Source organism: Calonectris borealis, chromosome 3 (genome assembly GCF_964195595.1).
Source record: "Calonectris borealis chromosome 3, bCalBor7.hap1.2, whole genome shotgun sequence".
NCBI lineage: Eukaryota > Metazoa > Chordata > Aves > Procellariiformes > Procellariidae > Calonectris > Calonectris borealis.
This window is the reverse complement of record NC_134314.1, coordinates 128,318,242-128,345,301: the sequence shown is the minus strand read 5'-3', so window position 1 is coordinate 128,345,301 and position 27,060 is coordinate 128,318,242. Positions and strand designations below refer to the sequence as shown.

Sequence of the window (27,060 nt, the reverse complement as noted above, 5' to 3'; positions counted from 1 at the left end):
AGGGGTTTCTGGCGGAGCCGGGGCAGTTGTGCCCCTGGAGCCTGAGCATCACTGCCGTCCTCTGGCTCCGGGTGCCTGGGGTGCTGAAGGAAACCCCTTGCAGAGGTGGCGCAGCCACGGATCTGGCTGGTGTGGCAGTGCCGGGATTTCCGTGGGTTTTGTGGCCTGACTGGAAAAAGACAAAATTTATGCACGTATAGCGCTGTCTGCTCAAAGCTCTGCAAACATTAATTAAGTTGCCTAACACCGCTTGGCAAGTGTTAGTGTTGAAATCCTCTTGCTGTGGTTAAATTGAGGGACCAAAGGGGCTTAAGACTTCAAGGGTGAACCGACAGCGGCAAAGATGCAGGGTCTCCAGCGTCCTGGCTCTCAAGAACCAGCGTTGCATCTTCCTGATTTAAAAAAAATTTTAAGGCCAGGCCCAAGGCCGCCTTAAAAACCCAGCCCCTGCCACCAGAAGTGTATGAGGAGCTGGGGGATGCCCCTTCTGGGGTGACAGAAAGCAGCTGGGGGTCCGGTTCCCCCCTTACAACACGGAGCGTTCGGGTCTGGGGGCTGTAGAAGGGGGATTTGAATTTCTTAAAGCAGCCCATTTAGCTTCCAAAATAAAAACTGGGTTTGCGTGTGATTTTTTCATTAGAGCTGGGGCAGAACACAGACTCGGGTCAGAAGAGCCTCAGGCTCTGGAGACAGCGCAGTGCATTGATCTGAATCTGAAGTTTGGAAAGGAGGAAAAAAGCGTCCATTTACTAGCGAATCCTTGGCCCTGAGCAGCCCTGGAGCTGCAGGTGTTGAATATTCAAGGGGCTGATTCACCGTGGTGAGCTTCGGGGTTTGTGCTGGTGCGATGCCGCTGAATCCAGTGCTGACGTCGGGTGACGCCGTGCCCCAGCGTGGGTTGTCCACAGCGGGAATTGGGTCTGCGACCGCTGAGTCTCCATGCAGGGTCTCCACCGCGGCGCTGGGATCGCCCTCCCCGGGTGAGGTACCGGGTGCTGCACTGCTCGGCCTGTCCCACGCAACGGCCAGTGTCGCCTTGAGTCTGGCGTTATTTTTGCTGGGATAAGCCTGCAGCGGCTTGTCAAGCCCCAGACATCCCGCCAATCTGGCACTTGATCCTTTCCTTTCTGTTTATGTCACTGTTCCTGGATTCCTATTCATCGTGTAAATTTTCTCTTTAAAAGGGAGAGAAAAATCCACTCCTCTTTATGACAGCAAACATGAAAGTTGCATGACTATGGAGAGAAGCATTAACCTTTCCTTTAGCCTGAAGAACTTCGTAATCTTTTTAAAATCAACTTTTTATTAATTTTGGAGTGATGCTTAATGCCTGAAGGAAGTGAGAAGCAGTGGCATCGCCAGGGGAACTCTGCAACTTCTCATGTGTACAATTTAAGGTCACGCCTGGACTGGGGGTGCCTGTGGGCGCTGCGGGAATCGTGGCATTGCCCCACTGCCCAGCTGGGGCCATTTCCCCCGTCGCACTCGCACACTGATGCCTTCAGCAGGGTCTGGAACGGTGAGTTTGCAGCCCCCCACGTCCCACCTTCAGCAGTTTTTGCCCTTTCGAAACTCAGCAGTGCCTCCTGCAGTGCTCAGGCTGGTTTTCGCCTCTCCCCGCTACCCCAGCTGCTGTCAAAAGCCGTGGAATACAAACCTAGACAAGGGCTCGTCCGAGCCAGCGGCGCACAGCGGCTGGTCCGAGCCAGCGGCGAGGGGAGCTGTCTGAGGCCGCCGGCTCTGCCGTGGGGTGAACTCCCACCCTTTGGCGTGCCCTCTCCCAACGATCCCATGCCCACAGGCCAGCAGCCGCTCCTTCAGAGGCACCGCTGACTGTGTCTCGAAAACCAGCCCACGCTCAGAGCTCCCCTCGCAGCGCGTCGCTGCCAGCAGCCCAGCCTGCGCAGGCAGCACCCGCTGGGTGCTCGGGGCAGGCAGCGTGGCGGGGGTTTCGGGAATGGGTGCTGCAGCCCTGATGGTCGGACAGGGCTTCCCTCGGGGCCGGGGGAGCGGAGGGGAGAAGCTGAACAACATCAGGAGATGCCACAGCGCTACCCCTTGGCGGCCTCGCCAGGAGGCTCGTTAGCAGAAAAATGAGGTGGCCGCTGGATTTATTAACAGCACCCAGTGTGCAAATTTAATTTTCCTTCTCGTTGCACTCCAGCAGAGTAATTGGACATACAGTCCGGGGCAGGGACAAAGGACGAGGTCAGTTATTTGTCTGGCAAATACAATTATAGGTAGCTCTGAGGAGAGGTTTGGAAACCGCATTCCCTGGCCGTGTCTTGCCTTACGTAAAAATCGCCCGCGCTCCTGGCGCACGAGCTGGAAACGTGCTCCCTGCGATCCACCCCCGGGGACGATCCCCTTCGGCAGCGCACGGCCAAAAAGCAAACCCGCAGGCTGTGAGAAGTGCGACTCTTCCTCAGGCAAATTCACCTCGGCCCAACGCTCGTGGGCGCTGGGTGGCCGTCGCCCAGCTCCGACTGCCGCGCTGCTGCTCCTGTTTAGACTGGTTTGAAGAGCGTTTGCAGCATTTACAGATGAGTGCTGGGTGCTCCCGTTACAGTGCAAGGATGCCGAGCCTGGCACTTCTTATCAAGCCTACTCAAAACTTCGGCGCGGCTTTCAATTGCTTCGAGCACTTTTGCCGCGCGTGTTGCATTAACCAGAAAAAGGAATAGTTCTGTACCTTCAATTTAGCCCCGTGAATGCAGGCGCTGGAATAGCAATTTGACGTAGAGCGCGGCTGCCGCGCTGGGAAGTCAATTTGTTTAAAAGACCAGCGGTGAGGTGGGAAGGATCCGGCCGCGCAGCCGGCACCCGCTCCTCAGCCCGCCCTGCTCCCGCTGCAAATGAAGGCGGCAGATTGCAATACGCTGGAACAAATTAGCCCTTCCATTCATCTTCATTAGCCACGCAGCTTCACTGGATCCAAGCTCCCTACAAGTGGGTTCCCAATATCTATGTAAATCCTTCTCTTTCTACACATATTCACTCACGTTTATTAACACGCAGCAGAAGCAATGCTAAAAGTACAGGCCATGCAGAAGAGGAAATTAGTGAGGGCCGTCCGTGTCTGCGCAAGGTTATCGTCCCGATTACGCTGTGGAGAGCGGAGCGTTTAGGTATTACCCCTATAATTATTGTTGTTGGTTGTGCATTAAATGTGTGCATTTAAAAATAAATCAGGCGAGGCTAGCGCTATCACCGCGGTTTGATTCATCGCCGTGGGTTGTATCGGAAGGTGTGGTGGTTGGCCAACGTGGAGTTGGACCTCTACACCCACGCCGGGACGGATGAAGGAGCCCCCTCAATTTCCTAAGACTGGATTTCCCCTGGAAATCGGGGTGAAAATGGGGATGCCCTCCTTAGGCTGAAAGTTGGGTTTAGCAGGGCCACCTTCAGCCGTTCCTCCTTTGAGACGCGGGCAGGGGGACAGCCGGGACTTCCAGAAGAACCCGTCCCCTTTCCCGTCTGTCGTGTCGGAAAGGAAGCAGCCGAGGGGCTGCAGCCAGGGAAGGGGCCCACGCCGGCACCCGGCCAGGGCGGGTCCTCTCCCGCTCGCACCCGCGCTGGCCACGGAACCTTACGATGGGGGACGAAGGCCTGGAGCCCCGGGGTGGCGGGGGGACCCCAGCCCCGCGGCAGCCCCGGCGCGCAGCGGGCTGTTTGCTGGGCGGCATGAGCCTCCCCGGCCCGGTGGGCTGCGGCCCCCTCCCGCACACCGGCACCCCTGCACCGCCGCCGGGGGGGGGCTTTTATTAATTACTGGTAATTACTTATTTTACATACTGTTATCGATGGTTTTTTGTTGCAAGTAGCTGATTCTATTTAAGAGATAAGGAGGGAAAATGTCTGCCCGGGCAGCTAAATCACTGGAACAAGGCTACAAAGCCCCGACCGCACGTCGCAGACCTTGCCAAGTGTTTCAAAACTGAATAGTCATTGGGTTGGCAGATAATTCAGAAACTATTTGTATGAGCTGTTTATCAAATTATTAACTGCACAGATGTTGTTTGGTTGAAGAGCAGCTGAACCTTCCCTCTGCCAGCCGTGGAGACAAAGGTCTGCAGGAATAATTGGAGATGTGCATGGAATATTAAATTAATTTACTGCTCTTAATTCTTATGCAAATCCTGACCTCTGATAGAGCCTATCAATTACCCTGCATACAGGGAAAAGAAAGGAGAACAGTTTCTTTCTTTTCTCCCCCCCGCCCCCCGCCTTCTTTTTTTCCTGTTCTTCAGTTTGGGTTTTTCTTTTTTTTTTTCCCCCCCTTTTTGAAAAGGAACTTGGAAAAGGAAATATTTGGGGGAGGAAAAAAAAAAGCCATTTGTGGGAGAAGCAAAGGACCGGGATTATTTAATTGAATCTCCTGGTTGCAGCGATATCCCCTGGGAGTATGGAGGCAGTTTTTAAAATAGCGGGGGAGGCCGGGGAACGGAGGCCAGGGCCAGGCTGAAATAGCTCCACAGGCTTCGGCGGGAGGGGACGGAGGGGCCCGGCTCGGCTGACGACACCTTCGGTCGAGCGGGTGACAGCTGGAGGCCTGCGCCGATCTCGGGTGGATTTTGGGGGGCTGGGGGCGGGAAGGGGCCCCTCGCTCGGCCAGGGTCCAAGCGGGGGCTTGGGTGGATGATCTGGGCATATGGGTGGGGGGTTTGGGTGGGTGATCTGGGGATATGGGTGGGGGCTTGGGTGGGTGATCTGGGGAGAGTTTCACACCGCCAGGAGCGTGGCCGATTCTGGCAGTAATTAACAGTGAAGAAGAAAGAAAATTTGTTGTCAAGTCCATTGTGAGCTCCCAGGTAAAATGAAGGACGATTTAATTGGTCCTCGTTAAAAAGAGCTATTTTTCTAATACGGAGAAAAGGCCTCATCTCGGGCACTTTTTTTAATTGGGGTTGTGTATGCACTGTTTAGTCAATGTTTAAAAAAGACTCCGGGCCTTATTCTTTCATCATATTTTCTAATAAGGATAAATAAATAGGATGAATAATGCGATCGGTCTATCCCTCGACCTCTGAAAGACCTCAGCAGCGAAATGATGTTTCAAGCTCCTTTCGTCACATCCAATATGCACTGCCTTTCAGCTCTCCGCAGCCCAAACAAAAGCCATACAACAATATCAATTAATCATGCAGCAGGCAAACAAGGAGATTTATTCCACTACAAATAGCCTCACAGAGAGACGCTGAATGGGCTTGATTAGCATGAGAAAAGAGGAGCAAAACTCCACAGTTCAACAGCTAAAGAGCAATTTGATGGGGCTGGGATTGGGAAATTACTTGATTAGTGTCTGTCGGAGGAGAACACGATTAGGACGCGAGTCCCAGCCCGGCCGCGGGGATGGGGGCTCGGGGGCGGCTGAGCACGGCGGGTAAAAATAAAAAGGGGGAGAAATAAAAGGATTTTTTTTTTTTCCTCCCCCCCCGTAAATCCCGGGAAGCGCCGGGAGACTCCGCTCCCCCTCCCACGCAGCCCATTCGGGTAATTTCATTTATCCCGCAAATCTAATTAGTAATCCGCGGATGACATTAATACCGATATAATGAAGCCTGCGATGACCAGATTAGCAGGCGCGCGCTGATAGCCTTAAAGGCGCATCGCACCTTGGCATCCGCGGGACCCCGGCGGGAACGGGGGAAAGCTTGCTTTAAAAGGAAGGGAAAAAAAAAATAGACGGGGGGAAGGGAAGAAAAAGACGAGCAAAACCCGCGCAGGTCGGGCTTGGCGGCTTCGCCCAGCGCTGCGCCTCCGCCGGCCCCGGCCGACCCCCGGTTCCCGTGTTCTTCTGCGAAGGAGGGGAAAGAAGGGGAAAAAAAAAAAAAAAAAGAAGCCAGAGCCAAAAGAGTCGCTCTGCAATTTATTCCAATGGGTGGCTTTTAAGAAGCTGGCAATTTGGGACGGCTGGGTGTTATTTAGTGCAATATGAAATCAAATGATCCTATTTCTCAAATAACAGTGTCTGGGAGGAGAAGTGAATGCTCTGAAAAGGTAATTGTCTCCTGATGATATTTCCATTATACCCCAATCCTGGCCTAAACGCCATCAGCGCCGGGCTGAAATCGATATGGGGAGGAAGGACGGGCTCCCGCACGGAAAAGGGAAGGGAAAGGGAAAGGGGGTCCCGAGGCCAGAGCCGGGGTGGGGGAAGCAGCCCCGGCATTACCGCCCCATGGTCTTTGCAGGAGGGCTTTGGGAAAATCCTAACTCTGTATTTTTTTTTTTTTTTTCCCGGCCTCGGCCGGCCGAGCCGGGTGCGGAGAGAGCAGCCCGGGACCGTGCCCGCCTCGCCGGCGGCATCTCGGTGCGGAGGAGCCGAGGTAAGGAGCGCGGCTGGACCCTGCCCGCGGCGGGGGGGCCCGGGGGAAGGGGCGGCCCCGTGGGAGAAGCCTCCCCGATTGAAAAATACACCCGTGCCCGAGCCCGTTGCCTTCGCGCCGGCCGCGGGTCTGGCTGGAGGAGGGGGCGAGCGGGGGTCGGGCAGGAGCTGGCAGCGCTGCCCGCCCCGAGCCCCCCCGGGTCCTGCCTGCGCGGCAGCCGGCGAAGCACCGGTGCGGGGGGCGTGGGGACCCCAGAGCCGCGATCCCCCTCCCCGCCTCGCTGTAGCTGCTGCTTTTTCTCCCCCTGGAAAAGCCAGCCCCTTCCCGCCCCGGTTACCGAACGGAGCGGTTCTCCATCATTTCCCCCCGAAAGCGCAGCCTCTCGGCGGCCGTCCCCCCCCACCCCGGGGAGCAGCTTTCGGCGTGCTCTCACCGCCCGCTGCCCTCGCACCCACCCGAGTTTCAAGCCCCGCAGCACACGGCCAGCCTCCCGGCCGCGGTCTTCAGTCACCGATAGCTGCTGTCGGTCCCAGCCACCCCGTGGGGCTGGAAAAGCCGCGGGTGTTAGCTCAGATCGGTGCGGCGTTTGGCGACGCTCCCCCGGAACGCCGCTGCGTCTTAATTTTATTAAAGACCCTGATTTTTGAATGGGAGCGAGCGTCCCTTCCGCTGGCTGTTTTGTGCCCGCGCTGCCGAAATGATAAAATCACCAGAATGAAATCACTGGAGGGAAACGACGGGGGGGAAAAAAAGAGACCGGATGGCGGTAAGCAGAAGGAAGAGGCAAAGCGAGCGGGACCTACCTGCTCCCGCTCCCCAGCCCGGCCCGCTCCGGACAGCGGCGGGCACCGCTCTCCCGCTCCGGTGGCATCATCCGGCGGCGCGGAGCGGCTGCAGGGCTCGCCGTTCTTCGGTGATCACCGCCGCAACAGCAGGGACTGAGCGGGAGCCTCCGGGCGCCGAGGTGCGACTGGGAGCTCTGCCGCAGCTCCCGAAAATTACCTCGGCGCTCTGCCCCGCGGCGCCTTTCGGGCGGAGGGGACTTTCCTCCGGTTGCTTGGAGCTGGGGGGGCCGCTAGGTTGCTTGCTTTTTTCTCTTTTTTCTTTGTTCTTTTTTTTCCCCTCTTTTTTCCTTTCTTTTTCAGCCCCTCCGCCCCGGCTGGCGGCGGGGGGGGCGCTCGCAGGGGCCCCGGCTCCCGGGGCGGTGCGGAGCGGAGCGGCCATCCCGGATTCCGCCCTGGCCCGCGGCTAATTGCTGCATAATTGCTTTTACGGGGTCGGGCGTTCCCGGCAGCGCGTCCCCGGGCGCCGCGGGGCGCAGCAAATAAATGCACTTCTGCAAAAAAAAAAAAAAAAAAAAAAAAAAAAAGCCAGCGGAGTGTATTAATTGAGCAAGAATAAAAGCTTGCTCGTTAAAAAGTTCGCTGGGTCGTTGGAATTGTCTGTGCTGCTCCGGGGGGGCAGGGACTCGCCCTTCGAGGTGTAACACCCGAAGGGTGCCGCGCAAGGGGGGCAGCCGGAGGCGAACGCTTGGGGCCGCGTTCAGATGCCCAGGTCCCCCCCCAGGGTCTGGTCCCCTCCTAATGGAAACAGGTCACCCTCCAGGCCACCATCCTGCGCTCGGAGAGGTCGTGTATAGTGTGTGCGTCTGCAAACAGTCAAAACGTTTTGGACCTTCAGCCTGTAACTCAGCCCAGACCTTTGCTGCGCACAGATCCCACCTGCTTACCCCACCGACACGAGTATTTCCTCAAAAGTAGATCTGAAACCAATGTTCGAGCACGATCTAAATGCACTGTTGGAGTATTTTCCATCTCTTCTCAAGCCTTTTTGCCACCTTCTGCTTCAGGTTCCTATTTATGTTTGGCACGATTATTTGCCTTTGCATATACTAAATGGAGTGCAGAGGGCAGGCCCAGTGATGCCGAGCTCTGAGCAGACACAGTTTAATTAATTTAATAGTCTCATGCTTGTTTCTCCTGCTTTTGCAAATGAATAAATGGTTTATACGTACGGATCCTTTCATTCATCACCGCAACAATCTTCGGCACAGGACAGAGGGGAAAATGCTTAATAAATCGCAGAAAAAGAGCATGGTGTTTGGGACAGGAAGCGAAAAATACCGTCAAAGAAATAGAGAATTCAGAGGAGCAGCATGTAGTTGTTACCCCACGTGAAATTTGGCCGGGCTCTGCAGATAGCGCTTGCTGAAAAACAAGCCAGCTTCCCCGGCACTTTGTATGGTCCAGATGTTCAGCTCCAAACCTCAGGCTGAAGTAAAGATAAAATGGAGACAGCAACCAAACAGTGGCCAGAAATGAGTTCAGGTTCGCACATAATTCTAGCTTAGGGGAATGCATTTATTTTCCATGTATGCTGCCGCTGCTCTTTTGCTGTTTTGCTGGCTTTTGTTTTAAAGAGTCACTGATGACTTGCAAACATTCATGCTGAAATACAAACGTCTTTAACAGGGTTTAAATATTTTGGTTTCCAGTAGCAAGGGATTCTCGAGAGACTATGTTTGTCAGTGCCTGCCTAAAGAGCAGCATCTCGCTACCCTGCCGTCGGTGAGGAACAGCCGTCGGATCTTATTTCCCTTGCCCTGAAGGGAAAGCTAAACTGCAAGGCTGCCCAAGTGCTTCCCTTTGTTTCAAACCCTTGTAGCTTGGAGCACTTGTTGAACCTGACGACAAGTGCATCAAAGTGGCTGACAATTACGAAATAAACAAATATCATTTGAGGCATTTTTGAGCAGAATCCAGTAATACATAGATGAGCTTATTGATGTCATTATCATATTGAATATTATACTTCTGATATTTCTGCCACGCAGCAGCATTCCCTGCTCAGTAAACATCATATTATCTCACTATGCAAAAGGCTTCATTAATCAAAACAGACAATAGGCCAGACGCTCTCCCTTTGAGTCTGGGGTTTTGGATCTTCCAGGCTTTTTACCTTGTCTAAATGCCTTGTCCCCGTCAACGCAGAAAGCAACTCTTCAAAACAGATCGCTATAAAACGTGGTGCTAAAAGGGAAGCAAAAGAACTTCCCAGTTATTTTAGATTTTCCCTCTAATTTTTCATGACTTGTAGACGAGAAACTATTTCAGTATTTCAGTCAGTACATGAGATTAATCCACTCATTTGTTAAAATACTAATGAAAGAGCTTGATAGGTCTCTGACCTTTAACACAGCAGCAGCAAGTGTTAAGATCAAGAAAGATGGAGCTGACCGGCCAACCTGTGGTTGCGCTGCCTGCCTCGCTGGTTGGAGGTGGGGAATGGACGGTGCATGGGGAGCTGGGAATAATGCGGCCATGAAGCTGCGTTCTCTAGGAGGATCCTGGCAAAACCATGGCACGATCTTGCCTTGATGCAAAGGCCCACGCGTTGAAGGCGAGGTAGGACACTTTTGTGGCTAGGAAAATGTTGGGGTGCAAAATCTCCACTTTGCCGCTGTAGGCTCACTGCAGCATCACGAACGTACGGCTGTGTGCTTCGAGCGCGGGTGTGGAGCGGGCAGTGGGACGCTCGGGCGCACAGAGTCGTTCATTCATTTGGAGAGCGTGGCAGAGGCAGATTTGAACCCCGTGATGGATGTTTTCCATCATCATTACAGGTTTGGTAACGAAGGTGAACTCTTGGTGGTTGTGGTCTGCGACGTGTGGCAGGCTCTGCCTCGCACCGGGCTTTGGCGCGTTGGGTCAAGCTGCAGCCTGCACAGCGGAGTAATGCTCCCTGCGGTGGGACCCGAACGGGCAGCTGTGGGGTTGATTTTGGCTACGTATTTGTGAGCCGTCGCCTTCTTCCCGCTTTCTTTTTGGTTACTGCAGGCCTGAAAGAGACATTCCATAACGATCTAATATAGCACAGAATAGTCTTTCCTGCACAGCAATACATTAGAACTGTTTCAGATCGAGCAACAGAAATTAAAGCAGTGATGGTGCAGGACACCCCAGAGCGTAAGGCATAGATGATTTCAGAGAAGACCAGAATAGAACCTTCTGACGGTCTGCTGTGAGTGGTCTTGTTCAAATTCAGTCTCTTGTCTCACACCTCAGAAAACCTAAATTCAATTCTCATTTCTCCAGGGATGGGGAAACTCAACACCGTCAATCTCCTCTTTCCTCTTCCGACAACAGCAGACACTTCAATGGAGACCGGTTAATTCCTCGTGTGTACATCTTAGAAACAGAAGTGACTTTGAATTATTGGGGAAGCAGAGACCCAACATCTCCCAGACATCCTCTCCAGATCCTTGGCCTTGGAAAAGCCTGAGTCAGGTCATACCTGATCCCTTCTGGTCTTGGAGCCTCATATGCCGCGTAGGAAACTCAAAAAGCACTTCGAGATGGCCGGAGAGGAGGGATGTTTGCCGGCAAACAGTCTCTAAACTGGTCCCCCCTCCGTGCCGGGGCATTTCTGTTGCTCATTAACAACACGGAGCTGTAAACAGCAGCATGTGCTTGTATCTAAATTCTCCAGGATTAATTCAAAATTCATTGACAATGACATTACTAGAGACTTTTCAATTATGTCAATAGGCTTTGCATAAGGCCCTTACGTTCTCAATAAACATGATATAGTTTTAAATGCTGTAGTCTTGTTCTTAAGTTTTTTATTTAATCAGCCGTTATCGTTGGCTTCTGTGTTAACAACGTCTTGCTGGAGGAACACATTTCACCTGTCCTGTCGACAGCAAAAACCTGCTTTTTCAGTAAGACAATGTATTTTCTATTTATGCATCAGAATCGACTAATAATAGGTTTCAAGGAACTGTAACATTTAATAAAAGCATTTTATTACATTTAAATTTATTAAAATTTAAACATTAAATTCAACATGTTAATTACTATTTCCATGCATTGACACTGACAGTCGGAAATGGATCCACACAACTGCTCTGCTGAGATATGTTCACTGGTGTTATTTGCTCTTTGATTACTAATGTATTATTAGTGCTCTTCATTTGGGACTTGATTCATTAACAAAAAGACTTATATGGGCATTATGTAAATTTTTTGTATATCTTTTAAATAGCTACCAGGGCATGTATTATGAATCTAATTGAAAAGAAAAAAAAAGAAAGAAAATGCATTCAGTTCTGTCCTGACTTGTGGGCAAGCCCTAGCTAGACGTACAGCCACGCTCAGAAATCAAATGAGCGCAGAGGAAAAACCGCTTTTCAGTACATCACAGTCTGTGTTCCTGCAAATCCCTTCCCAGAGAAACCACGCACAAACCCCAGCCTGCTGTGTTTTGGCAGAAATAGCAAAATGGTGGCAAGGAACTCAGCTGAAATGTTCAGGCTCTCTTATATATCTCATCCATGTGTCTGCTGTATACATCGGTGCTTGCAGCTAATCGCCCCTTTGTTTTTAATCACCGATTTCTCTTTAATGCTTTTGAAGTCGTGATTTGGTTTATTCTAATCCAGCCGTTGTCAAGCAATATTTGTATTATTTCTCACGTTAAGTGAAACTTGGCTAAAATCAGAGAGGGCCCTTAATCTGTAAAAGCTCATCATCGTCGTTACTGCAGCAGTGCGAGGCGGGGGGGTTATGCACAGGCTGGTGGGGGGAGGCTTTGTCCCAAGACACCCTACACGAGGACACCGACAATTTCTGCTTTATATAAAGAGTCTCCCATCTTTCCTGGACCAAGTGGCATCCCCTCCATTTTCTGGCTTTAGATCAGAGGCTGCGGCAGACGATCTGCAGCAGGTACATACTGTGCGTGGATCTATCGCTCAGGAAAACCGGCAAACCCCGTGACAGCCATCTCTGATAGATGTGGTCAAGGGCTGGTGAGGATGAGAGGAGAAAGGCCGAGGGTGAGACCGACAGACCATCTGTAGCACCTGGGAAGAAAAAAGCATGGAGCAGACAAGAGATAAGTAGGGCAGAAAAAAACTACGGCAGAGATCTTTGGAAAGATCCCAATAGTGGAAGAGGCAGAAATCTACGATTTTTGACTCCAGTCTCGCCCCCCCGGTGTGAGCCCAGCCTACCGCAGACAGTGGGTCCTTCTGCGGCTGTAGCTTGAGGCAGGACCAACGCCTTTTGGAGCACCGCTGCCAGCGCCGCAGAATCCATCAGGCTCTCGCAGCAGGGAAGGTGCCCTGCAAACCATCACAGACGTGCTGCTGGGCGCAGCCTGATGGGGCCCCTAAGCATGGGGACACGGGGTGACACCTCAGCCCCCGAGCCTTTCGCTGGAAGAGAGCAACACAGGCTGTCTCTGCAGGCATGCGTTGTCAGTCCCTCGCCCCCTTTTTTCCCCCCTTTTTCACCTTCTTCTCTTTCTCTTATCCCTTTTTTCTCCTGCAGGTGAGCACCCTGCGGCCAGATGCTCATCACAATGAGGGGAATTCCGCACCTTCTGGGATACTGTTACAGCTCCTGAGGAAAGCGGGATGCTAAAAGCACACATGGTTTCCTCCCTAAATTAAAAAGAGTGTGTAAAGCTGTTAAGATTAGTGCACATCAATCCCTGCATTTGAATCAAGAGATACTTCCGTTTGGCAGCTATTGGGGAAAAAACCATAATTTCATTCAAAGTGTATTTAATAAGACAGAAGGAGACAGATTTCTTTGACAGTTTTACAGCTCTTATCAGATTACATTAAAATTAAATTAAAACAATCTAAAAGAAGTGTTAAGTACTGAAGGGAGAACACAAACAAAACACTCCTCTTTGTAGGCTTTCAGGGATGGGGTGCTGATGTTAGTTATCAGGGATGTGAGTAATAAGATTATTCTTGAGGCAATTACGAGCCCATCAGCGTCAGGGCGGGCGATCACGTCGCAGGCCTGGGCTGCAGAGGGTGAGCGCACGCCCTGCACGGAGACAAGGAACAGAAGGGCAAGAGGAGCAAAATGGGAAATATACTGGGGGACCAGGCTAAGGCGTCTTATTTCCTAGCTTTTGTTTAGTAAAACATCAGGGTGTTTAACCCTGCCTGCTTTTCTTTCTTCTCCTTTGGCTTTCCTTCTACTTTTTTTCTTCTCCTTTGCACTGCCTGCAGTGCTGGGGCTGGTGAGGCCAGGTTAGCACCCTCCCCGTTAGTGTTGCACCCATTTAACCCCCCACAATTACCCCAGCCCCTCCTGGCCTCTCTTCTCCACCAGGACCACCTTGCCACCATCTTCTCAACCTGTCGCCGAGACCCCTAACGCTCCCTCCCGGCTCCTCCCCAGTCAGGGGACCCCCCACCGACCCTTTCCCCAGCTAAGAGGTTTGGAGCAAGAGATGCAGCGGGAGGTGGGCAGCCTCCGCAGGGAGATGCTGAGCAGCCCACCTCCTCCTGCGCAGCAGCACCGCGCAACGGAGCGCCCTTGAGACCCCTGCCCCTCACATCTGCTCCACCATGGTCCACAATTAAAAAAAAACTACCAGGGCTGGAAAGGTCCGCTAAAGAAATAAACTGCGCGGTCCTGTGAATCTCGCCTCCCGCGCTGAGCTGTCAGGTGGAGATCAACCCTTTTCCACGGAAACCTGGAAATCTTAGTTTGGGAATAAGGTTTTCCAGTATGTAAATATAATATATGCTCGTAATTTTAGATAGCACTAGAAGCGTTTCAAAGTTTTGATATTATTTTAGCAAGCACAAATATTTTCGAAAGCAGTTTAGTCTTCCAGAACCAAACCTGGTATGTCACTGGTACAGGCTTAAGAAAGCCAGATTCTTTGCCTGTTTTGAAAAATAACAAAATTGTAGTATATGAAAGCATTTTCTTGTTCAAACGCCACACAGCATTTGACAGTTTTCTGCACTGACAATCAGCGATGCATTCAAAATATGCGTCAGCCCGACAGAGCGCAGTTCATGGCTGACATTCTGAAATAACAAGTGTTTAGTGTCTCACCTCGGTGTCAAAGGGGAGACTATTTATTTTGACGTAGATATTAGCAATGAGAGCTGTTATGAGGAGCCTTCTGGGGGGGGAAAAAGCAATTTAACTATGAAGCAACCATGAAAACCTTTTTATTTCCATTTTATCTGCCCCCATGACTGAGCAGGAACATCATGCTGATACAAAGGCTCCGGAGAAGTCTTAGTACTACAAGTAACTCTCAAGGAGGGCAGGGGATTCGTGTCTGCAGCTGAGACGCCAAAGCTCCACATTTTCCCCTACATATTTTTAAAGGAAAGGGCAAGCTGTGCTGGACCTGGGTTGGAAAGTCAGGATCTGGGGAAAAAATGCCTAACTTTGGAAATACAGGCAAGCTCAGACCCAGATTTCAGCTGTCAGTTCTTGTGAAGACGCGAACTCGCGCTGTGATGGAGGTCTCCATAACATGTCTTTGCTTTCAATAAACAGAAGAGTGAGAAAGAACAGTATGTCTTTTATTATGAGTGCGTTTTATGTAAATTCAGTAATAAAAAGCTCCCAAATCTGCAAATCCTTTGCATATGCGTTTTCTTGAGTAGGTAAGCTCTTACACGAGCTAAAGCCTTCCATATCTTATTGAGCCATTTATTTATAGCTGATATGCAAAGGCTAAGCCAGACAGCAGCTATGGTTATTCAAGTGACAGAAGCTAATTTGGGGACTGTTAAGTACAGCTACATCGATTCAGCAAAGCTTTTTACTTTACATTCAAATTTGTCTTATCCGAGTTTGAGGCTGAAGGTGTTGGAAAACACGAGCAACACTGTCACACAACACCAAAACCTGGCAGAGGAACCCCGACCCGCAGGACGGGGCCATGCCGCAGGAGCCCGAAAGCTCATCCTGATGCTCCCGAGTCCCCCGACCCTGGCGGTGCTGGCGCACGGCTCGAGCTGTGCCCTCAGCCGTGCCATTACTACCTCGCACCTACAGCTGATGCTTTCATGTGGCAGTTGTTGGACAGCAGTTCTAATGAAGGGTAATTATGATGATGATCTCGTACTAATTGTATACTGATTGCTGTTCTAATTATGCTTAAGCATTTCATAGCTAGCCACAATTTTGGATTGTGTCTATTGATGCAACATTTCTTCGCCTTAAATTCAAATACCCTTGTGGTAGGTGACTGAACCTTCTTTTTTGGGGCCCTGGAATCTAAGCACTAATTTGGCAACTTCCTTTCAAAGGGATCTAAGTTTTCACCTGAAAATGAAAAATTGTGTTTTTCTTTTCTACTTCGTTTACCAGCTGGAGATGGCAATGCAGGGTTTGTCAGGGCTGGTCCTGTGCTCACTGAAGGTGGTGTGGCTTTTTCCACTGACCGATGGATTTTGGTGACAGGACATCAACGAGCTCCGCCAGCGACGAAGTCGCAATTCAGAGAAGGAGGAGTCGGGAATTTTATTGAGATGTTTGATTTCCATACAAATGGAAATAGGCCATTTGCATTTTCTGGTTAGTTTTTTCCTGAAAAACAGTGTACAATAAACTCAGTAAAACAGACTATTAAAGGGGGCCCTGTTATTGTAACTGTTCAGCAGCTCCCAATTATTTTTTGAATTAATGTCCTAGCGCCTTGCAAAGTCCCCCTTTCCCCAAATTTCCAGAGACACGGAGATTACTGCTTTGTCCCAGGTTACCAAACAGGCTGGGGCCCAGCTCTCCTCAGCACCAGTCTGGAGACTTGGCTGGGCATTACAGCCATTTTAACTGCTGTAGTAATAGCTACGTTAACAGATTTAATAATATTATATGAACAGATGAAGTAATAATTTAGGAATAAATGCTTTAAACCTCAACAGTCCCAAAACGTATGCTGCAGATTTCCAATGCAACGGTGGGGAGCCCTCTCACAGCTCTTAGATGCACGCCCGCCATCTCCCACACTGGCAACGCTCTCATTAGCCCTCTGCTGTGTTTTAAGCCATTAAAGGCTTAAAAAATGCCTTAAAGGCTTAAAAATGCCATAAAGTCTGGCCCCGGGGCGGCCTCTGAGGAATGCCGAGGGCCCATCCCCTACCCTGTGCTTGGCGGAGGGCACCAGGCCTGCACCCGCTGCCCAGGCCCGAGCCCCTTTTGGGTGTTCCCGTGCTCGCTGGATGCGGACAAGCCGGCTTCGCCCCGCTGCGCCTACGGGTGGGCTTCACGCCGTCCCCGTCACCGTGGGCCCGAGACCCCACAGGCCGGCGGGGCCTGCTCAAGGCACCGGGGAGGAGCGCGGGCACCGCCCGGTGGGCTGCAGTCCCCAGGTGCCTCCCCGCTACGGATGTGTGCGCGCGTGTATCTATACGTACACACATATGGAAAGCCGCTGTGCCGCGGGGCGGGAGCCCGGGCCAGCCCGGTGACTCGGGGCGGCGGGAGACGCTCGCGCCCCGCCCCGTCCCCATGGCAACGCGCGCGCGGGGAGGGGAGGCTTCCGGGGCGGGGCCGGCGCGGTGCACGGCGGGAGCCGTCGCTTTGGCCACCGCCGTAAACAGGGCGGCATGAGCGGGCCTGGCCCGGCGGCGGTCCCCGGCGGCCCCCGCGCCTGCTGCGAGGGGCTCGGCGGCCTCCTGCGCCGCCTCCGCCACAGGTGAGGAGACCGCACGGCCCTCCGCCGGGCCCCGCTCCCCGGGGGGCGGCCGCGCCGGACCCGGCCCGCCCGCCAGGCCCCTGCGCGCCTCCGGCGGGCCCCTCGCCCTGGCCGGGCTCTGCCGCCCGGGGGGACGGCGTTCCCGCCGCGCCCCGCCGGCTTCTCCCCCTCGGCGCGGCTGGCCCGGCCCGCACGCCGCTCTCCCGAGGGGGCAGGCCGCCCTTCGCCGCGGAGGGCGGCTGCCGGGTCTCCGGCCTGAGGGGCGCGGCGGGGGGGGCGGATTCCCGCCTTGCCGGGAACGCGGCGGTGCTGCGCTGTCGTGCCGGGGAGAGTGAAACGGGGCTCCTGGGGCGCTTCTGGGGCCTTAACACCGGGGGGCTTTCCCCGGGGCGGGGGGGAATAGCCCAGGGTCCCCAGCAGTGCCTCGGGCAGGGCTCCTCTGTCACCTCCTTCTACTCATCATCTTTCGGCTGGTTTTGTGTTGGGGGAGGGTACTTACAGCTGGCGAGTCGGTGACACCTGGCTTCTGTGGCTTCAGTCATTCTGCTGTAGGAGTTCTGTACGGCGTGTTGGGCGGCTTCTGAAAGCGCTGCAGGCCGGCTGCTGCTTGGCTGAGAAGTTCCCCTGAAGCGCTTCTGGCAATGTTTACCAAATTGTTACTTTAAGCGAACAAGCAAATAATACAGGTGCTGATATTTCAGAGCGGGCTAGTTGGTGAATTGACATGTACAGATGTTTCTCCTGCTGACATCTTTTTAATCTTTTAAAAAAAAGTTATTTTGGGTGTTTCGGTTTGTGGGTGCTTCAGGGCGGGTCTGACTTTCAGGAAGAAGGCGAGTGTACGTGATGCAAACTTCTGAAGGGGCTTTGGCCTGAGGGATCTCCGTCACCGGTCAGTTCCTCTGAAGCTGCGTGCAATTAGTGATGCTCCCGGCCTGTTACTCACGGCAATAACCACAGTAATTGGTGTCAATTAGCACTTTTTTTTTCTGGCCGGAGGAAGTCTCTTGAGATCACTTACGGTATGCTGGTATGAAGTAGCTGCTTTTTAAGCAGTACCTGTTTTCTGTCTGATACAGAAGACTGATTTCTGGGTCTCATGCTAGCATCTCAAACACACAGTATTAGCAGAAATAATAACACCATGGCTTTGAGAATCTAAACTTGCATGTAGATAGTGCTTTTGCAAAAATGCTGTGTATATCTTCACTAATATCCTGTTCCAGTCTGGAAGACCGCTGGCAAACAAAACAGGAATAACTTGCTGTTTAAAAGACTGGATAAGAATATACAAAGTATACTTTTATTGTATAGAAATTATTAAAGATGTGGGCCCTAGATAGGGAAGACACTTTATCTAAATGGTGGCGTTAAAAAATGGAGAGGGCAGATTAAAATCTGAGTGTTCTAGACTGCATGCTGCTTTAAACTCTGTCTTTGTGTGCAGATGTCCCTCGTGTTAGGAGTAGAGATGTCTTGTGCTTCCCGAGAGCCCGATCTGCATGAAGTTTGGTTACCTCCTTTGTAGCTTCTCTGTTGCCTGAGCTAGGGCTAAGCTCACGCTGCACGAATGGACTGCCCCTCTTCAGCTCCTCTGAAACCTCTGGGAAGGTAGAACACTTCAGACGCCAGCTCCTCTGTCTAATTCAGTTGCACCAAAAGATTCAGGAGTTATTTGTGGGGAAGGGGAATTACAAGCAGACAGACAGCATGATTGCGTAAGCTGTGCTTCCTTTGGAGACCCAGCTTAGCAGGTCTTGTGATAATAAATAGACCTTTTCTGCCTGGCACACTTCTGTTGTATGTGCTTTAAAATATAAAATAAAAGATGTATTTGTTGATGAACAAGGAGTAATTTTTATGCCAGACTGCAAGTTGTATGCTGCTGTTGCCTCTGGGAATGGTGCTGTAGAGGGAGTTGCCTCTTCAGAATTTCCCGAAGTGATACCTTTTATCTAAACAACTTTTTAAAGTGTAAAATACAAAAACTTTTGTTAAATCACTGGAGCATTTCAGCTTTTTAAGTCCTGCTTTGGAATTCTGCACTGATCTGATTTCAAGTCGCCTGTTCTAAGACCTGAAGTACCTGACAGCTGTTTCTCTCCTGACTGCTTTCAGTTCGCAGTTGTGCTTAAGCAAACAATGAGCCGCTGCTAAAAAGCGTATGTGCAAGAGCTTGAATATGGTGAGGAAGCTGCTGCTTGGTTATGTCCCCCATCTGAGTTGGTGAACTAGAAGGGAGTTCTCATGAATATTTCTTTTCCACCTGTTCTCATAAATCTCATTTTTTCTTTAAATATCTAAGTTCTGAAGTGCTTGAGAAATTAGCCACCAGATATTAAGCTTCTGATAAGTAGTCAGCATGGACTGCCTTGAGATTTGTGCAAAAAACCCCATAACTGTACCTTAAATTACGTGTTAGACTTTTTTGGCCATATTTTACTTCCTAATGCTGGTACTTTGTCCAGTCTGAGTCTAAAAATTACTGCATGCATAGGTCTCTGTACACAGGTCAGTGGTATCTGTGTTGTGTGCAAAATTATAAAGAATTAGGTTTGAGGTAGATAATAAGTGAAATGGGGCAGAGAGTTTACCTTCTGTGTTTTAAACAGACCTGACCGTGTTGTGATTACTCAGCACTTAATCTTCAGTGGTTGCTGGTGAGAAAGGCAGTGTCTGAGCAGTGTGGGCGATGAGGTAAATGAATTATATAGTTAAGTGCTGTACTTAACACTGTGACTAACTTTGCAATTAGCCTCGCTTTTCAGGCAGCGAGGCCAGATGCTTCACGCTAAGGGCGATTTGCAGTAAACATGAACAAATACTGAGATGTCCTGAACAGAGAATGTAAACCAGGTAGGATTATTAGTTTCAGAAATCTCTGCTGTTATCGGCTGTATGTAGAAGACGGTGCTAAACAGGCCCCCTCTAACCCACCCAGGGGACCAGCGCAGTTGGCTGAGGCTGGAGCAGGCTCTGGCCAGGCTCCAGGCTAGTGAGGTGGATGCAGCTCAGTGCTCAACAGTTGATTTAATGTCAGATTGGCATAGGAGGACAACTGTAAAAATAACATTCCTTACTTTTATGGGAAGATTGCATTGTGCCCAAGTGTTGCACAATTTTCTATGTACTTATCTTAACGGGGTGTCATGACAGGACTACTGTTACTCCTACATTATGGATGCAGAACTGAAGCACAAAGAGAATAAGGACTCGTATCTCAAAAAAATATTGAGGCATCTTAGTCCTGCTGGTTTAAATGGGAGGTGAGGGATCAAATATCACTACAGATCGATGCCTGGTGGAATGCCAGAGATCAGAGAGAGCTTGTGGCTGGCCAGGGAATTTAATTCTGCTCTCAAATCCCAAACTAACACTCTTTCTCTGTAGACTTAAGATTCAGGGTTGTTTGAAAAGGAGCCACCTGGATCCTTAAAAAGTTCTGAAGTGTGCTATTTTTGCCCATCTGAGAAAAAAGTTGATACCTGACCGTTTGCACCATCTTAACCTAATGCAAAACTACGTGAGCAAATAAAAATTTCAGGCAGAGAGCTTTGGGTTTTTATGTGAGAAAGGAGGTGGTGGTGCAGTGGAGTGGGCAGAATGATCCCTGCACTGCTTCAAGCGTCACTTCTGTCACTGGCACAAAGAAACTGTGCTGGAACCTTGCCAGAACCTGGGCAAGCAAATCTACAAGTCAAGTCTTGATTGCCTCTAATTCGGTGCTTGGACAGAGCTGTGTTGCAAGACACCACAAGCTGTGCGGTAACCATTTTAGGCATCCGTAATGATGATACTCAAATGCTGAGAGGCTCTTACCTGATGTTTTTTTACCGCTTTGTCTTGCATCGAGAAGACCTTACTTATATATTCATATGCTGTCTAAATAGCTGTAACAGCCTAATGAATGGCATACTGAAAAACCACGCTGGTAGAAAGGAGACGATCTTTCAGGAGCTAAGGAATGTGATGTGCTATGTGTGGTATCAGAGAGTGAGAAATAGGATTGAAGTCTATGGCTGTTCGCATCCATCGGCTTTTACATCCATCAGGATATCAGTGTTCTTCATTGAGTCATGAAAATTACTTCTAGAAGTGTAAAAACAAGATCTTGAAATCTGCTTTTGCTGAGCTGTCCATCATGTAAAAGGAAATTGAAAGGATGAGATCCCAGATGAAGCATGGCTTTTAAATTGCATACATGACATGAAAACCTAATCTTGTTTCAGGCAGTGGCAGGATCAGATGGGTAAAATGGATGCCTTGATCTCTTGGACTAAGAAGCAGAAAGGGGTTTTTTCCTTGCTTTCCTCTGTGCAGGGCAACGGGGAGGAGGTAAATGTGTGCAGCTATGACATGGACACATCTGTAAGGGAGTGCACAAATCCATAGATAAGCATGCCTAGCCATATGGGTGCATGCAATCTCATGTATCTGCCCATATCACTCGCACATGTACAGCCTTCCTGGCTAATAAGAATTTGATATTATTTTTTAATTAGCAACTTGCTTTGATTGTTGCAGGGTTTGTAATGTGAATCTACTGGAAGCCTCTGTCTTATCAATTGATTTTTTTTTTTTTTTTGGCTTAGGGAATGGTTGGTCATCTTCTGATGCAATTTGTAATTATTAAACAATATCAGCCTTACTCTTTTCTCTTCCTGAAAATAAATTCTTTGAAATAGATTATATGTGAGGTATGGAGCTTGTTCTTAAGCAGTCTGATCGTCCCCATGGGCCTGTACCCTTGCATTGCTTTTGGCAGATAGAGCTGGCCTCATAGCATCTTCACAATCATAAATATTTTCGGTGGTTACTTATATCTGTTACCCTTTAGTAAGTTCTGGCAGGTAGTGCTAGCATATCTCTAAATATACTCAGCTTTAATGCATGAGTGTGAAATATGTACTTGATTTTAAGTTCAAATCGTTAAATAAAATACTTGGTTAGCACATTGTAAGCCAGGAAAGAGTTGGGATTTTTTTGAAAAAATAGATTTTAATGTGTCGACACATTCCCATGAGAAGTTCTGGGGAGCGGTCCATTTGAACAAGTTCAGCTAAGTATTTCCTGCATTGAAAGTGGTCTGCTCTGGGACTTGGAGTGGGGAAGAAAGGGAGAGATGAGCTCGTGAACTGCCCGTCTCAGGGTTGAGAGCCCTTCCTGGGGCTGCTGGAGAAGGGACTTCAGACAGCAACTTCAGCTGGGCTGGAGTCTGGCTACTTCAGCTAGTCTCTGGCTATTCTGGTGGGTCTTGTGTGGCTATATACGTGTTCAGGCATCTTTTCCCTTTGAAACAACCTAGCTCTTGTTCCAATGAGGAACAAAGAAGTCAAAGCTTTGAGGTTTTTTTTTTGTGTTAAGCTTGGCTGGCAGATCAATCTGTAAGGCTACCAATCTAGCAAAAATGTGCTTTCTGCTCTGAAAAGTTTATGCTCTGTGAAATGCTTTATTTCTTGCATTTTGAGAATTTAAATTGTGAAATATCTTACTGTATGTTGTTTGTTTTCTTCCAGTGAAGCCAAAAGGCTGGAACTAGAAAGAAAACTGATGGAATACAGAAAGTCTGATGCATACCTGTAAGCCTATTTCAAAGCTTCTTATAGGTTATTTTATTTTAGTTACAAAGACTTAGGTATCATGGAATGTTTTTAGAATGTTATCTTGAAGTTTTTCATAACAATAAATTTATATTCATATGTCAAGTATAGTAAGATTCATGTCTCAAAGTTATTGATGAAATAACTTCACTAATAACGTAACTACCTTATTCTGTTAATACTGAAATGTTGTTATCTCAGTAATAACTACATGCAAGTTGGTTTTATGCAACTTTTGCAAAATCACTGTAGTATAGTTTGTGCTAGAAAGTCTTAGGGTCTTAAAGTCTGAAAGTTTAGTAGGTCCTAGAGGATATTCTAGGCTCTGGTCCTGCTCCTTGGATTGTTTCTGCATTATCTATTTAATGTAAATTGCATATACAGTCTGTACAAAAAAAACCCCAAACCCTAAACAACAAACCAAAGGGAAAAAAGAAAACCACAAAAAAACAACCAACAACAAGAGAGGGCTGAAAAGTGTCTCATCCAGTGTTCCTTTCCTCAAGTGTGTTCTGTAAAGCTCGTAGAGATGACTTTTCTGTCTTGGCTCAAGGGACTGAGGGCTAGGTGCGATAATGGCCAATCCCTTAGGAACTCCTCTTCTGAAAAAAGGGCCTTTAGATTAGAAAATGAAGTTGTAAATTTAAGAAAAAAAAATGCCTGAACAGGTGGGGAAACATCACATGTACTTTGTTTTCTGTTTTTATTTGATTTATTTTAGTCCAACAGATTTTGAACTGAAGTTTCTCTGAAAATATTGGCAGCTTGGGGGATTTATGTTGCAATTTCACTACTGATTTAAGCAGAACTGTGGGCAGATTGAGACGAAAAGATGCTCCTGACTGCCCCTGGTTCACATTTTCCCTTTGTTGGCACTAACGCTTGTGTGGCTGCCCTGTAATCAGATAAGAAAATAGGTCTGGCTGAAAAAGAATCTGTTTTTTGTGGGGGTGAGAACTGGTTTAGATGGATTTTCAGCTGGATTACTCTTGGCCTAATTTGCCATGTGGCCACGTAGCAGGTAGGATTGGCACAAAAAAGAAAGGCTCCTTTTGGTGGCAGCATGGATTTAGGTTGGCTTAAAGCAGTTGTGAAACTGCAGCCTTGATGTTACAATTTGTATGACCTTCAGAGCACGTTCTTCCAAATACAATTTTCATTTTGATTTAATGTGATATGTGACTAAAACATAATCCATTTAAAACAAATTTGCAAGAGTTTTTTAATATACTTACTCTTTCGAACACTAAAACCCCTGTTTAAATCTGAAGTTATATAGGATACATCCTGTTAGTTTTATAATGTAGCTTTGGACAGTTGTGCAGAGGAATGTGTCTACTCCTTTTGGGGGGGCAACTCCTACATAAGTGTTAGTATGTATGTCTGAAGAAAAGTGATTGTAATAAATGTGTTTGTTTTATTTTCATACTCTTTAAGTACAGTTTCTTTTTCCCCTGTAGAATGAAACTAAAATACATGAAGCTGAAAAAATACTTGAAAGAAATAGATGAACGACAAAAAGGAGCTCTTCTGCGAAACCAGACCTTTTTAAAGGAATTCGACCAATTTGAAGCTCATATGAAAACTTCAAGTTCAGAGATGATTCAGAAGATGGAAGTAACTTTCTATAAGACTTAATACGTTAGTGTTTACTGTTATTACAGGGTTGCTAAATTGGCTTTGTCTGAGTATTATGCACATCAAGGCTTCAGATGTTAGTGACACCGCATCATATGTTTCAGAGTGCTTAAAGTGGTAATGTTTGGGAATTTGAAATGCACCCAAGCTCTGCTAATATATGATGTAATAGACCCTATGTAGCTGCAGAGGTAGTCTGCAACACTTCACAGAACTCTACAATTAGTCAACAGTAAAGTGCTCTGGGCTTCCGGGTGTCTTGGAAGCGAGGGAGAATGGAGATCAAAAAAATGTGGAAATGGATCATGTGTTTGGAGTGTTAGTGATAAGATAATAAACCAGCAGCATCTAGGTTAGGGCAAAAAGAAGACTTGAGTTGTGATATTTTCATAAAGACTTTTTTATAAAACTGTATTTTAGTAAGGCTTTTATTAAAAATACCCAAATACATTTCATGAAGTCGTTTCAGGACATATTTTTAATTTTGCTGGTGTGAACACCCTCAATAGCCATAGTTAGTCTTGCCCATGCTTATTGCTCTGTCTTCAGCAGGGGAAGTGTAAGAGTAAATAACTTCTGTTACAACAAATTGCTGTGTTTGAACTATCTGGACTAAAGCTATTGCTAAACAGTCAACTAGCAATACCTGAACAGTGGTAAGAAAAAACTACTTCCTCCAGCATCCTGTTGCATCACTCAGATCTTTGCTTTTGGTAACGTTCTTGCATGTACTCAAAGAGATTCGATTCATGTGCCTTCAGAGTTGGAAATTTTGAACTTCCCTTCTGGGCTATTAAAGTAAAGCCTAAGGAGTGTTTCATCACCTTGAATACTTGAATTGTGCGTCATAACAGACTCGGTAGGAGTGTGGTAGTACCAAATGACTACTTTAGAAGAGCCAGTACCCAACAGAATATACCGCTTGCTGTCTGCTTTGTAGCATCTTTGTTACCAAAGACGACCGCAAACGCGCAGCTTTTCCTTTCTCCGCTCATAGCCTTAACTGCTGTCAGGTACATTTGCAAAAGGGGTCTTATTACTGACTTCACTGAATGTCATCCGTTTGAGACCTCATGCTGGGATGAATTATCCTTATGAAAGAGGCTGTCAAACTAATACATGCCTGTTCTGTTTTTAAATGACTAATTTCTTAAAAATTACCGCAACAGGTAGAAAACATCCATGGTCATTAAATTTTAAAAGAAAGAATAAAAGCTCTCATGAGGACAAATAAAAGTGACCATTCAACAGCTACATTAGCCACCCTCTGCTATTTGTTCTGCCTGTTAGTTGTTTTGGTCTGTAATTCTCATTGTGGAAATAGTTGTCAAAAGTCAGCTTGACTTCAGTGTTTTCTTTTTGGAGAAAAGTATTTGTCTTCTGGCAGGCCCCTACTCCCCATGGTGACTAGAACTGATAATGAAGTGGGGATTTCGGTTACCTCCAGTATGTAGTCAATCTACCTTAATATCTTAAAATAGTATGGGAGGAAAGAAAAGAAGTTGAGGAAGTTAAAAAAAAAAAAAAAAGGCATTTTTAGTCATTTCATTTGTGTTGAGATAAAAAGATCAATTACCACTAGGCCTGAATTGCTAAGACTTTTTTTTTCCAAACTGAAATAAAATTTGATGATTCTCTTAATTTTCCAGTCTTTCAGACCCTCATTTGCAAATGTGAACAGACCTTTTGCTTTTCCTGTTTAGCCTTATTGGGGTATATGGCTTCAGTGCTTTCCTTATGGTTATGTATCAGTAATGCTATTTGTAGGTTGAATAGTTACATTAGTGTTGCTTTTTTGTAATTAGTGCAGAAATAAGATGAAACTCTTCTAGTAAAGAGATTTCTGCATGTCTTGTCTTAATATTTGAAACTTAATCAGGATCCATATTTAAGGTTATATAATAGACAGGGTTTTTTATCATAACTCGTGACTGAAGTACTTTCAATTTAATAGGCTACTATAAGAAACAGCCAAGCTTTGAGGATTTTTGAATCATATTATTAGTATGTTGTCTTGCTACTCCCTGAAGAACAATTTGGGACGTTGCAAAGTGATATAGATCAGTAATGATCTCAGATTTAAAAAAATAAAATTGTGACGTGCTCATGCCGCTAATATACGGAGTCAGATTTTTGAGGATGTAAAAACTGGGAAAGAGATGTGTTTATATCTGCTTTCTAGGAGCAGTAGCATTCTTCAGGAATATTTGGTAGGGACCACTTCTGTCCATCTGCCACTCCCCTTTTTTAACTTGCTGGAAGACAGGAGGGAAGGAAACAAATCAGTTGAGGCATTTAAAGCCCCTATGATGTGGTACTGACACAACACTTATTTTTGTGTGGCTGTCTAGAACTCAGTTGTGATTGTTTTTTATTTCTCTGAAACGCAGTTTGAATTGAAACAGGAACAGTGTTCTCAGAGTGTACTGTTATCCTCCCTCTCCCTTCTGTTCGGGGGCACACACAGCTTGATCTGAGACGGTAAAACTTACGCTGTGATCCTCTTAAAATGAGGGGTCTAAAAAGCCAGTGTTCAGAAAATGTGAAAGTGCAGCAGCACCCTCGGATGACAGTGGTACAGGACTGAAAGAGAAGTGTGGGGTGGCTGAGGTCATCAGGTACAGCAAGTATGGGAAAAGAAATACACAAGCACTTGTGAAAAAAGCTAAGAGGAGGAAAGAATCAGACTGCAACATAAAAACGGGGAGCGGAAGGGGAAAAACTATAAAATGATGTAGAAGCTCGAAAACAAATGAGCAAACCTTACTTGAAAATTTTTTTTAAAACTTTTCTCTTAATATGCTCTGGAAACACTGCTCTAAGAAGCGTTATTAGAGCTTAGCCTGAATTAGGGATGTAGAAGCAGCAAGGTACTTCATCTTACATTTTTTTTTTTCCTACTGTCTGGTTTGGCTTTCACTAGCTGCATCACAGTAAAGGGCAAGAAACCCTTTGTATGCAGTTCTAATGTTAGAAAAGTCCCTTTCTTTCAGTAGATAAATGTATGACCTGAAGTGCGA

At 48.0% G+C, this 27,060-nt stretch overlaps 1 protein-coding gene and 2 long non-coding RNA genes across 4 annotated transcripts in view; 2 read left to right on the top strand and 1 right to left on the bottom strand.

Annotated features, from left to right (window-relative positions):
• Positions 1 to 14,717, top strand: part of LOC142081206 (uncharacterized) — a 108,559-nt gene extending 93,842 nt beyond the window's left edge. Inside the window, exon 7 of one of the 2 annotated variants that reach the window (XR_012673292.1) lies at positions 12,662 to 14,717. This is a non-coding gene — a long non-coding RNA (uncharacterized LOC142081206). Of the gene's footprint in view, positions 1 to 10,423; positions 11,803 to 12,661 lie in introns of those variants that run through there. The other variant, XR_012673291.1, reaches the window with a different exon arrangement.
• LOC142081208 (uncharacterized) lies at positions 11,102 to 16,640 on the bottom strand. The gene is made up of 3 exons (XR_012673294.1): positions 16,522 to 16,640; positions 15,473 to 15,694; positions 11,102 to 12,192 (listed from the first exon to the last, which is right to left on the bottom strand). It is a non-coding gene; the product is annotated as an uncharacterized LOC142081208 (long non-coding RNA).
• Positions 16,632 to 27,060, top strand: part of KIZ (kizuna centrosomal protein) — a 52,148-nt gene continuing 41,719 nt past the window's right edge. Inside the window, exons 1-3 of the mRNA XM_075147897.1 lie at positions 16,632 to 16,802; positions 22,319 to 22,381; positions 23,863 to 24,019. Coding sequence (XP_075003998.1) covers positions 16,714 to 16,802; positions 22,319 to 22,381; positions 23,863 to 24,019 — 309 coding nt within the window. The 5' untranslated portion in view covers positions 16,632 to 16,713. The remainder of the gene's footprint in view (positions 16,803 to 22,318; positions 22,382 to 23,862; positions 24,020 to 27,060) is intronic.